Genomic DNA, 12,036 nt, shown 5'->3' with positions numbered 1-12,036 from the left:
ATGTGCCGTGATTGGTGGTCATCGTCGAATGAGAAGTTGGCTGCTGTTTACCAAATACTGGACGACGGCCGCGCAGCAGCAGTTACTCGCCGGTAGTACTCGTGCCTCGTGTTGACAGTGCGGTCTGTTGGGCTCTGATTGCTGGCAGCCAAGACGGGGAAGCCTGAGTCCATCCTCCCTGTTCATGTTGTTAGGGTGTTTGAGTATTTCGATGGCCTCTCTGATTTTGCGTTTCGTCATAGCCGGCTGCTTGACCAACACACAGATTCGCTGAATTTTATTTCTCTTCCGCAATCTTGCTGATGTTCTGCTACCAGATTTGTTGTGTTGACCTAGACGACTATAGCGTTCGTATTCCCGTATGCGCGTTGCTATTGGCCTGCCTATCTCGCCGATGTATGCCTCTCCACATTCGGATTCCAACTTGTACACGCCTGCAGTGTGTAATGCGTCCCCCGTGTCCTTAGTGAAGCCCTGCGACACATGTAGAAGACTGACTGCACTCCAACCCGGCGGAAGTTTTTGCCTATTCAGTCAGCAACATTTTTCACATAAGGTAAGCGCACTGCTGGCTGCAGTTTGTCCATTTCTTGCTTATCTTGCTTACTCATACTCGTCGACAAGGCTCTGTGGATCGACTTATGGCTGTAGCCATTGGCTAGTAACGTTGTGCGTAGCCTTATAAGCTCAGGTGTTATGTTTTGAGCAACTCTTAGGCGCTGTGCATGGAGTGCCAAAGAAAAGATGACCGAGTTCCTCTGCTACGGGTGGAGGTGGATGCATTACACACTGCAGGCGTGTACAATGTGGAATGCGAATGCGGAGAAGCATACATCGGCGAAACAGGCAGGCTAATAGCAACGCGCATTCGGGAACACGAACGCTATATGCGTCTAGGGTAGCACAACAAATCTGCAGTGGCAGAACATCAGCAATATTTCGGAAAAGAAATAAAATTCTGCGAAGCCTGTGTGTAGGCCAAGCAGCCGGTTATGACGAAACGCAAAATCAGAGAGGCCATCGAAATACTTCAATACCATAAGAACACAGAGAGGATGGACTCAGGCTTGCCCCATCTTGGCTGCCAGCAATCAGAGCCCAACAGACCGCACTGTCAACACGAGGCACGAGCACTACCGGCGCGCGGCCGACGTCCAGCATTTGGCAAGCGGGAGCCAACTTCTCAAAAAATGGTTCAAATGGCTCTGAGCACTACGGTACTGAGGTCATCAGTCCCCTAGACTTAGAACTACTTAAACCTAACTAACCCAAAGACATCACAACACCCATGCCCGAGGCAGGATTCGAACATGCGGCTATAGCAGCAGCGCGGTTCCGGACTGAAGCGCCTAGGACCGCTCGGCCACAGCGGCCGGCCCCAACTTCTCATTCGACGGTGACCACCAATCACGGCACATAACACAAGAGCCACTAGACAACAGAGGTTACGCTCTCTCTCCACAGCAATAACCTATTAAAATAAAGTTCCCTCTCATTCTTCCTTAATTGACCAATGAAACGAACTATCTTTTTGAAATTACGACGTAATGCATGCGCAGTGAACAATAACAAAAAGATATAAGTTACACTGCATAGCTAGAACGCACCAGTAACATACATAAGAAGGCCGCTGCAACAGTCGCCGAAACGTTGGTTTTTTCTCCAGCAGCAGTAGTTTAAAGATTATTGACACATCTCACCTCAAAATCTCAAGGAGTGTGATCGTATGAAGTTGAGTAGCACGGCCGCTTCGTTTTAGTCTAGCGGACACTGACTTGGAAGAGCCAAAGAAAGAAGAGAGGAAGACAGCGTCATTTCAGATGGAGCACAAAAAATGTTCAAATGTGTGTGAAATCTTATGGGACTTAACTGTTAAGGTCATCAGTCCCTAAGCTTACACACTACTTAATCTAAATTATCCTAAGGACAAACACACACACCCATGCCCGAGGGAGGACTCGAACCTCCGCCGGGATCAGCTGCACAGTCCGTGACTGCAGCGCCTTAGACCGCTCGGCTAATCCCGCGCTGCCATGGAGCACAAACTTATATTTTGGAATACTGGTGATGGTCGTATGGGGATATGAACAGTTCCGGATATCGGTCCAGTGCGTTATCAGTGTACCGATAGAGGGTTCTGTGCATCGGTGGCTCATAAAGTTGAGGCTGCTATTTTAAAAACCGTCTCTGATTTGTGTTGGGTTTTAACACGCCGATTATCATATTTATTTCCCAGAGTAACAAAAAATAGTAACAGAAATCATCATTCAAGTTTACGTAACAAATTTAATACGAGAGAATTAAATGAATTTATCTGGCTGTGTTGGTTGGTAGCCAGTTACATAAAAAACAACTAGAGCGTAAAATCGTTGGGAAGTTATGATTTGGCACGTTTCGAGTCTGTCTATTTCGTTTACATAGTGAAGGTCGTTAATGCTTGAGGGCGCGGTGGCGTCCTACACGGAGACACAGGCATTCCGTTCGATTCTTGTTGCTAGATGAAAATTTCACCACCAGTATTTGGCCAGCAACGAGGATGGAGAGTTTGGCAAACAATTTTTATCATCAGATTTTCCGACAATGTCCTGGATTTAATTCAGAACTTATCCTTAGAGTCTCAAGGTGAGACGGCATGTGAATCTTTTGGTGGTGATCTGGACGCCGGATTGGAACGTTAAGCTCGGTGGGCCCCTTAGTACTATTCGAGGAGAGTAGACTGACTACCCGTACCGGATTTCGCCATCTCCCGTCTGTCATCACAACACTGTGTGCGAGTAAACCTGACATCAAGCACATCGTTACAGTCACCTAAACTCAACAGATACGTTTACGACCCAAGTCTCACGCAGCGCAAGTGAACAGGCTAATGTGCGCGGAGGAAGGGAATCCTTTCAGATTGGTCGAACGAACCTAGTTAACTCTCGGGGTCACCCAACCAGCAACGCCAGACGACTGTTTCTTTTGCTTCGGAATTTTACATTCCACAACCGCAGCTCATCCACGTGACTCACATACTTCGCTCACTGCAAAGGACAAACAAAAGCTCTTTTATACCGACATTATGAATTTTATGTCGTTTACGTCTCGAAACTCCCTACTAGTACCGCAAACTCCTTGTGGCAGAGCACGCTGAGAAGATCCTTGAGAACACCTCCCACACGTTAATAAGAAATGACTGGTCGCTTACCGGCGCGTCTTCAGCGGCGGCCAAGGCCAGCGCGAACACTGCCACGAGCGCCGCGGTAACAACTGCCTCCCAGGTGTGCATGCTGTCTGCGACTGTCCGGGAACGCTCCGTCGCCTCCATATAAACCTGCAGCAGCAGCCGGCCCTACACCGGCTTTCGCAGAACGTGACGTCTCCAGACGCCGATTCCTGGAAGCACCTGACCGCTGCTGCAGCTTCTGCCGTCTTCAATGAGGGCACATCGTACACACCTCGTTCGATCACCTCGCGAAATGTCAGCTCTCAGCTACTTATTTTCCTGTGCTGGAAGATACATCGAGGACTACAGTTCTCGAAGAAGACGAAAAGTCAATGTGGCAACTGCTAGAAAAACAATTTTCAAAAGAGCTCCACACTGATCTAAAAAGAAGATTAGAACATACGTTCCTTTTACGGTACTGGGTCTGCTTTATGTCCCATTCACATTTCATCAACAAGTTTGATCCTTAAGAAGAAACGAAACTTAAGTTCAAATTGACACGCTCGATAAGAAATGAGACGATATATGCATCGAAAATGATAATCGTTTGGACGAAGTAGATAATATTAATATAAGTATTAGTACATACTGAAGGAAATCTTTGAACTCCTCAGACTGCAGATAATTGAACTGATAGGTACAGATTGGCCTCGGTTAGTTGCCTGTTTTATTGGTGCTGCTAGCAGTGCAGAGAATCGGCATTAGTTGTAAAGATATTCATTTGTACAGAGCGCTGCCAACGTTTCCGCGTGTGTCACATCTGCTTTCGTAAAAGCACAATACACGGATAGTGTTGTGAACACTGGGACACACGTTCTGTGGTACCTTTCTGTCATTGGAGCCGGCTGGAGTGGCCGAGCGGTTCTGGGCGCTACATTCTGGAACCGCGCGACTGTTACGGTCGCAGGTTCGAATCCTGCCTCGGGCATGGATGTGTGTGATGTCCTTAGGTTAGTTAGGTTTAAGTAGTTCTAAGTTCTAGGGTACTGATGACCTGAGAAGTTACGTCCCATAGTGCTCAGAGCCATTTGAACCACTTGCCATTGGAACTCTCCCCTTGGCAGTCCTAATGCGGGGGAACGCCACTCCTCACACTGCCCGCAACAGTCACCGCGCGAATTGTCAACTAATCATGGACAAGCAGCGCGCACTGCAGAAGGAATTACGTATAAAAACATATATACGTATGAGAAATAAGTGTACTTACGTTTGTAGCAGTCACCTGCACTTATATTAATACATCTATCCAGTTTGAGTAGTTGGTATAGTGTTTGATTCTAGAGGATACGTTTATATTTGGATATGTTTTAAATTATTTCTTAAAAGAAGTCTTTTTCCAGTTTATTTTTCTTTTCTCAGACAGTGAACTTGAACAACGAATATAACCTTTCCGATTGCGGGACCTTTTATGTGCTCTACCAAAATTATTTTGTATTTGTAGCTTCATAATCATGATTAATGATTTCAGTATAGAGAACTCGCTGTATTTCAAGTGTCTGTTGTTCAGTAAATCCTTCCTAGTGGTTGTTTATTATCAAGTGGCGTTGCTTAATATAGGTTCATTATGAAAGAGTCAGCCTTAGGACTAATTTTCCGGCCAGCCGTCAGTTACTCCCGACGCGTCGGATATTCGCGCGGTCCGGGGCACCTTGCCACAGTTCGCGTGGCTCTCCCCCGTCGGAGATTCGAGTCCTCCTTCGGGCATGGGTGTGTGTGTTGTCCTTCGTGTAAGTCAGTTTAAGTTAGATTAAGTAATGTGTAATCCTAGAGACCGATGACCTCAGCAGTTTGGTTCCATAGGAACTTATTACAAATTTCCAAGTTTTTGAGTGATTCACAGTCTCCTTCAAATGTATTATCGAAATTTTGCAATAACTTGTTAAACATGATGATGAGAACTTTTCTGCTTTACTCTGCCCACGCGGTACATCTTTAATGATGCCATTATAGACAGAACGCTGTAACGCAACAAAAATTGTGCGTTACATTAAATAGTTTTTTCTTTGACTGCCCTTCCTAACGCCAGTACTCTCCTTTATGATAAAATATACTGCCAATTCGCAGGAAAATAAACATCCAGTACTTGTAAATCATTCGACATTCAAGCAAGTCATGTGCATTAAGTAGAGGAATATTTCCCCTTCAGCCATGGCGGCTTATGTATATTACTGTTTGGGCCCTCTGAACTATACGCTGGTTTTATCGCTCTTAGTTTACATACTGAAGACATGTAGGGTGAGGGATTGTAAGCATAACTGATAGTGTAAACACTTTTTATTGAAGCAAAGTCATTACCGAACACGCACTGCATGAAAATCTTGAAACATTAACGTTATTAGCGAGCTAAAACCACTCAAGTGTTAGGGATAAAGTACTGTTCTACTGACGTGCTGATTTTTTAAATTTTATTTGTCCATTTATCGCTCAGATTCAGACTGTAACTACATTCAGTTACCACCTCGAAGCACTTTGTTTAATTGCTAATTAATTCTGTCAAACTGTAATAATAATTCTCACATTCTTGTCTAATAATCTTATTATGAAATCCTTGCACCGGATTAAAATTCTATTGAGGTTCACCGTAATTTCGGTATCTCTAAAGTCCCATTTAAAGCTAAATTTTAAGCACAACCTTAGATACCATTAAATAGGTACACACACTTCAGTTAAACGAAAAAGTACGTGAAATAAAATCTGTCAGGTTAAGGAGTGCCGTGCTTACACTCTTCCCATTGCGGCAGAGTGATTAAGCCTTACATCACAACTACTGTCATTTCAAGTTATTAATGTTTCATACTTTTGTATTTTACCAATTGTACTAATGAAAAGTAATTAACACAAGTATAAATGTAATTCTGGATAGTTCTTCAAATTTTTAGTAATGGCCATACCCTACATCTCTGATTGAGTACCCGTGTCCAGGAGCTGGATACAATGTCTCCGTAAAAAGTTCACTCACCTCATACGTCTGCGTCAACTGTACGCTTAGAGTTTCTGTTCATAACATCAAAATCGCCGGAAATGACGTGCACGATTAAACCGTTCTGACGTCACTGGGAGGAAAGAGATTTCCCCCTAGTAACAGCGCCAATTTGCTTGAAGGTGCGCAGGAACAGGACCTTCCTGCTGCAGGCTGGAGTGCCCCTGCGCCACGGGCATCAGTCGTGGGTTGGTACGACGCGGACGCAAGGCCGCCTATTTCTGCACGTCAGTCAACTCTTCTTCGAATTTCTCTGTGACCTCTCCAGTTGCTGCGTCAGTGAGCAGTTATTTTGTAGCATCAAGAACTCATCAGCTTCGGAAGTTACGGGATAACACGTGTAAATAGAAGTTACGCCACATTCCCCTCTTCTAGCCACAGCAATGCGGAAACTACATTTAATAGTAAGTGGTACTTTATGCCAAGCATATTTATATTACGTCGCACTTAGACAATAACCTAGTGAAGACTAAGAGAAGGGTGATTTTTAAGAGAATAGAAGGAGTATACGTTTTTGCCGAAAATACGGGAGAAAAGGAAAATATACGGATATCAAGATAATTAATAGTTAGTGCAAGAAGGTTACATCAGAGTGACTGAGAGGTATTAAGAAAGATTTGATTACACAGTAAGTCGATTAAGCGTAAATGTATGAAGGGATTTCAAAGAGTATCGGTACGTACGCAGTAGCAAGCGCTACCACAATACTGCATAGTACCGCACCTAAAAACGGCACTTTTCCGGGGCTCTTACTTCGGGTTCTGGTTCAAATGGCTCTGAGCACTTCGGGACTTAACATCTGTGGTACCGAGCGAGGTGGCGCAGTGGTTAGACACTGGACTCGCATTCGGGAGGACGACGGTTCAATCCCGCGTGCGGCCATCCTGATTTAGGTTTTCCGTGATTTCCCTAAATCACTCCAGGTAAATGCCGGGATGGTTCCTCTGAAAGGGCACGGCCGACTTCCTTCCCCATCCTTCCCTAATCCGATGAGACCAATGACCACGCTGTCTGGTCTCCTTCCCCAAACCAACCAACCAACCAACATCTGAGGCCATCAGTCCCCTAGAACTTAGAACTACTTAAACCTAACTAACCTAAGGACATCACACACATCCATGCCCGAGGCAGGATTCGAACCTGCGACAGTAGTGGTCACGCGGTTCCAGACTGAAGCGCCTAGAACCGCACGGCCACACCGGCCGGCACTTCGGGTTCTGTTGCTGACGGTAAGGTAAGCTTTGGTAGCTTTGGTCAGACCTCGGGTTAGCGACCATTTTTATACCCAACAGAACGATCGCCTTGTTGTTGTTGTTGTTGTTGCTGTTATTGTTTTGGTCTTCAGTCCAGAGACTGGTTTGATGCAGCGCTCCATGCTACTCTATCCTGTGCAAGCTCCTTCAATTCCAAGTACCTACTGCAACCTACATCTTTCTGAATCTGGTTAGTGCATTCATCTCTTGGTCTCACTCTACGATTTTTACTCTCCACACTGCCCTCCAATACTAGATTGGTGATCCCTTGATGTCTCAGAACATGTCCTACCAACCGATCCCTTCTTCTAGTCAAGTTGTGTCACAAATTTTTCTTGTCTCCAATTCTATTCAGTACCTCCTAATTAGGTATGTGATCTACCCATCTAATCTTCAGTATACTTCTGTAGCACTACATTTCGAAAGCTGCTATCTTCTTCTTGTCTAACTATTTATCATCCATACATGGCGACACTTTATACAAATACTTTCAGAAACTACTTCCTGACACTTAAATCTATACTCGATGTTAACAAATTTCTCTTCTTCAGAAACGCTTTCCTTGCCATTGCCAATCTACATTTTATATCCTCTCTACTTCGACCATCATTAGTTATTTTGCTCCCCACATAGCAAAACTCATTTACTACTTTCAGCGTCTCATTTTCTAATCTAATAGCCTCAGCATTACCCGACTTATTCCGACTACATTCAATTATCCTCGTTTTGCTTTTGTTGATGTTTATCTTATATCTTCATTTCAAGACACTGTCCATTCCGTTCAACTGCTCTTCCAAGTCCTTTGCTGTCTCTGACAGAAATACAATGTCATCGGCAAACCTCAAAGTTTTTATTTCTTTTCCATGGATTTTAATTCCTACTCCGAATTTTTCTTTTGTTTCCTTTACTGCTTGCTCAATATACAGATTCAATAACATCGGGACAGGCTACAACCCTGTCTCACTCCCTTCCCAACCACTGCTTCCCTTTCATGCCCCTCGATTCCTATAACTGCCATTTGGTTTCTGTACAAATTGTAAATAGCCTTTAGCTCCCCGTATATGACATCTGTCACCTTATGACTTTGAAAGAGAGCATTCAGTCGACATTCACAAAATCTTTCTATAAGCCTACATATGCTAGAAACGTAGGTTTGCCTTTCCTTAAACTGGTTTCTAAGGTAAGTCGTAGGGTCAGTATTGCCTTACGTGTTCCAACATTTCTACGGAATCCAAACTGATCTTCCCAGAGGTCGGCTTCTACCAGTTTTTCCACTCGTCTGAAAGGAATTCGTGTTATTATGTTGCAGCCGTGACTTATTAAATTGATAGTTTGGTAATTTTCACGTCTGTCAACACCTGCTTTCTTTGGGATTGGAATTATTATATTCCTCTTCAAGTCCGAGGGTATTTCGCCTGTCTCATACATCCTGCTCCAGATGGTAGAGTTTGGTCAGAGCTGGCTCTCACAAGGCTATCAATAGTTCTCATGAAATGTTGTCTACTCCAGGAGCCTCATTTCGACGTAGGTCTTTCAGTGCTCTGTCAAACTCTTCATGCAGTATCATACCTCCCATTTCATCTTCATCTATGTCCTCTTCCATTTCGATAATATTGTCCTCAAGTACATCTCCCTTGTATGGACCCTCTTCAAACTCCTTCCACCTTTCTGCTTTATCGTCTTTGCTTAGAACTGAGTATCCATCTGAGCTCCTGATATTCATACAAGTGGTTCTCTTTTCTCCAAAGGTCTCTTTAATTTTCCTGTAGGCAGTATCTATCTTACTCCTAGTGATATATGCCTCTACATCCTTACATTTATCCTGTAGCCATCCTTGCTTAGCCATTTTTCACTTCCTGTCGATCTCATTTTTGAGACGTTTGTATTCCTTTTTGCCTGCTTCATTTACTGCATTTTCATATTTGCTCCGTTCATCAATTAAATTCAATATATAATCTCTTACCGAAGGATTTCTACTAGCCCCCGTCTTTTTACCTACTTGATCCTCTGCTGCCTTCACTATTTCATCTCTCAAAGCTACCCATTCTTTTTCTTTCTCCTGATAACGATCGCCTTACTGTAACTGTAATACAGAGCAGGGTCAAAGTTTGAATATTACACACTTCCTGCGGCTTAGGCGAATGGAGAAAAGGTGTTGGTCTTTTTTTTTAAACTGATATGGTTCGCGGTGTTCATTAAGGGACTTACGGAGAACCATTTGGTTCACGGGCGGTTCCTGAGAAAACCTGAAAAGAGCGTTTCTCGTCATTTGTTAGCCATCAACAGCAGATATCTAAATAACTAACCGTAATAAATTACTCCAATTTTAACGGTAAAGAATAAAGGCATTGAACTAGAAATGACATCTTCCCGTTTTCAATCATCCTTACCAGTTATCGAGAAACTCCGCAATAATGTGGAACTCGTTTACCACAACCTAATCACGTGTTCCATGGCGGCTACGCATAGCATATGGTTGAAATGAGTAAGCTATATTCCTAAGATCCCGATCTCGAACAATTTCGAATGTTTTCTTGATGTCTTTATCCGTTTCCAAGATATAGAGGTTCAAAGTTACCCTGTTTATACACATAAAATACGCACCTAAAGTACGATGCGGCTAATACATAGTTTATAAAGAAACGTATGACGGAGAAATATTCTGTAAAGAGTCTCCGTTATCATCGGAATGGTTTTAGGGAACCCCATGTAGCACTGATGTATTTTGCCACACAGCCACATAACACGTGGACGCAAAGTATCCACCAGTTCAGGCCTCTTGCAAAGGGAGAGTGCCCTAATAAAATGTAATCAGTACTTTTAATAACAGATTTAGCTTCTTCTTTAGATACGAGTCGATTGATATAAGGCTCGGGCTGATCGGCCATGTAGTTTACAAATCGAGTTCATCAATTGGCAATTTAGTCATACCACTTGAATTTTCGCAGGCAATTATTGGCACAATACTGCATATTATTAGAAGGTTAATGTTGCCGTTAGCTTGAATCTCAGTTCATCTTCGCCGGCGGCGTTGGGACACGTGCCCCGCCCGCCGTTCTTGCGAAAGACCCACTGTTCCAGGTGAGGGCGCCAGCACTGCCTACACGGGCCGGAACGAATACGCGACGGGCTCACCAGTTACAGTGTTCACGGATCTGCTCTTCCTGTCGTTGGACGCAGTGTCGCTCTGTCTTGGAAAACAAATGTGACTGGAGAAGCTCTAGAGACCCTGCTGAAGCCATTTCTTAGTAGGTACAAGTTCTTGACCATTGTCCGCGAGTGAGTTGCCGCTATTAAGCACAAATGTGCAAGCTAGTTACATGGGTAGGGGCTATTGATCGCACGACACAATACAGCATGGTAAGTAAACAGTTTCCACGTGCTAAACGGTGGTAATTGCGACGTGACACGATAAGGTGTACACAAAACGCTGGTGTAGGAATCGCAGCGATTCCCGTAAAAGCAGTCTCTACCGCCCCTGCCTGGGATGGTCTCGGCGTTTCTCATGCCTTAGTATTACAATCAATTATCTTTCGGCGTACTTCTCTAGACGCAGCGGTTGGATCATTCAATATTAAGTCCGTGATTTGCTATATTTGATTATTATTGTGTGTTGATCTGCAGCAAGGTGAGCCTATCTAGTTTCTTAACTTCGTTGGTGAGGTTCAAATGGTTCAAATGGCTCTGAGCACTATGGGACTTAACATCTATGGTCATCAGTCCCCTAGAACTTAGAACTACTTAAACCTAACTAACCTAAGGACATCACACAACACCCAGCCATCACGAGGCAGACAATATCCCTGACCCCGCCGGGAATCGAACCCGGTAACCCGGGCGTGGGAAGCGAGAACGCTACCGCACGACCACGAGATGCGGGCACTTCGTTGGTGAGCAATAGCCCTTATTCACGTGTAATAGGCTACCTCTCATATAACGTGTTGCCTTCAAACAAGATATGCAACATCATACGAGATCTGTCTGCTTGCTTTCCTGGTCTGTGGTTTCCTCCTGTTGTCTCTTTCATTAACAATGAATCACTAAAACCCAGCTAGACGTGATGAAGCCCGATGTTGACAGCAGCTGGGACAGCAGAAGGACCACAGGTGAGATTTAATATCATCAGTTCTTAGGGGATCAAGAAAAACGGACAGCCAGGTCAGTAATTCAGTCACTCTTCATTCAGCTTCGTAAACCACCTTCCACCAGCAACATCCTTTACGTAATACTGTAGCACATGCAAAATTTTTGTGCATGTAAAATCCGTTCTGAGGCCTAATATTGTTTTGATTATTTCAATTTCACGTAAGTAAAGTATCAAAATTTTGCTGATCCATGAAGTTCTTTTCACGTGAATAAGATGCCTTGCTGTCATGATTTGCTTCGGGCCTGTGTCCCACTACAACGCGGGGTCAGCCTTGTTACTATAGATTTGGCAATGTTAGTGTTGGAGGGTGGCCAGATGGCCAGCCTGTGGCCACCCTGTATCCCCTGGGAAGGAATTAGTGTACTCCAGCTGTCTGCGTCTAGTGTAGGCCATGAAATAGTGTGCCGGCCGCGGTGGTCTCGCGGTTCTAGGCGCGCAGTCCGGAACCGTG

The 12,036-nt window shown here is 44.3% G+C and overlaps 1 protein-coding gene across 6 annotated transcripts in view; it reads right to left on the bottom strand.

Moving 5' to 3' along the window:
• LOC126475123 (inter-alpha-trypsin inhibitor heavy chain H4-like) overlaps nt 1-12,036 on the bottom strand; it is a 306,057-nt gene that overhangs the window by 101,377 nt on the left and 192,644 nt on the right. Inside the window, exon 1 of one of the 6 annotated variants that reach the window (XM_050102722.1) lies at nt 3,188-3,294. The exons of the other annotated variants lie outside the window; for them this stretch is intronic. Within the exon in view, the coding sequence (XP_049958679.1) occupies nt 3,188-3,268 (81 nt within the window). The 5' untranslated portion in view covers nt 3,269-3,294. Of the gene's footprint in view, nt 1-3,187; nt 3,295-12,036 lie in introns of those variants that run through there. 6 annotated transcript variants of the gene reach the window in all.

Source organism: Schistocerca serialis, chromosome 1 (assembly GCF_023864345.2).
Source record: "Schistocerca serialis cubense isolate TAMUIC-IGC-003099 chromosome 1, iqSchSeri2.2, whole genome shotgun sequence".
In the NCBI taxonomy this organism is placed as follows: domain Eukaryota; kingdom Metazoa; phylum Arthropoda; class Insecta; order Orthoptera; family Acrididae; genus Schistocerca; species Schistocerca serialis.
The sequence above is the reverse complement of the archived record's forward strand: the minus strand, read 5'-3'. Positions and strand labels throughout refer to the sequence as shown.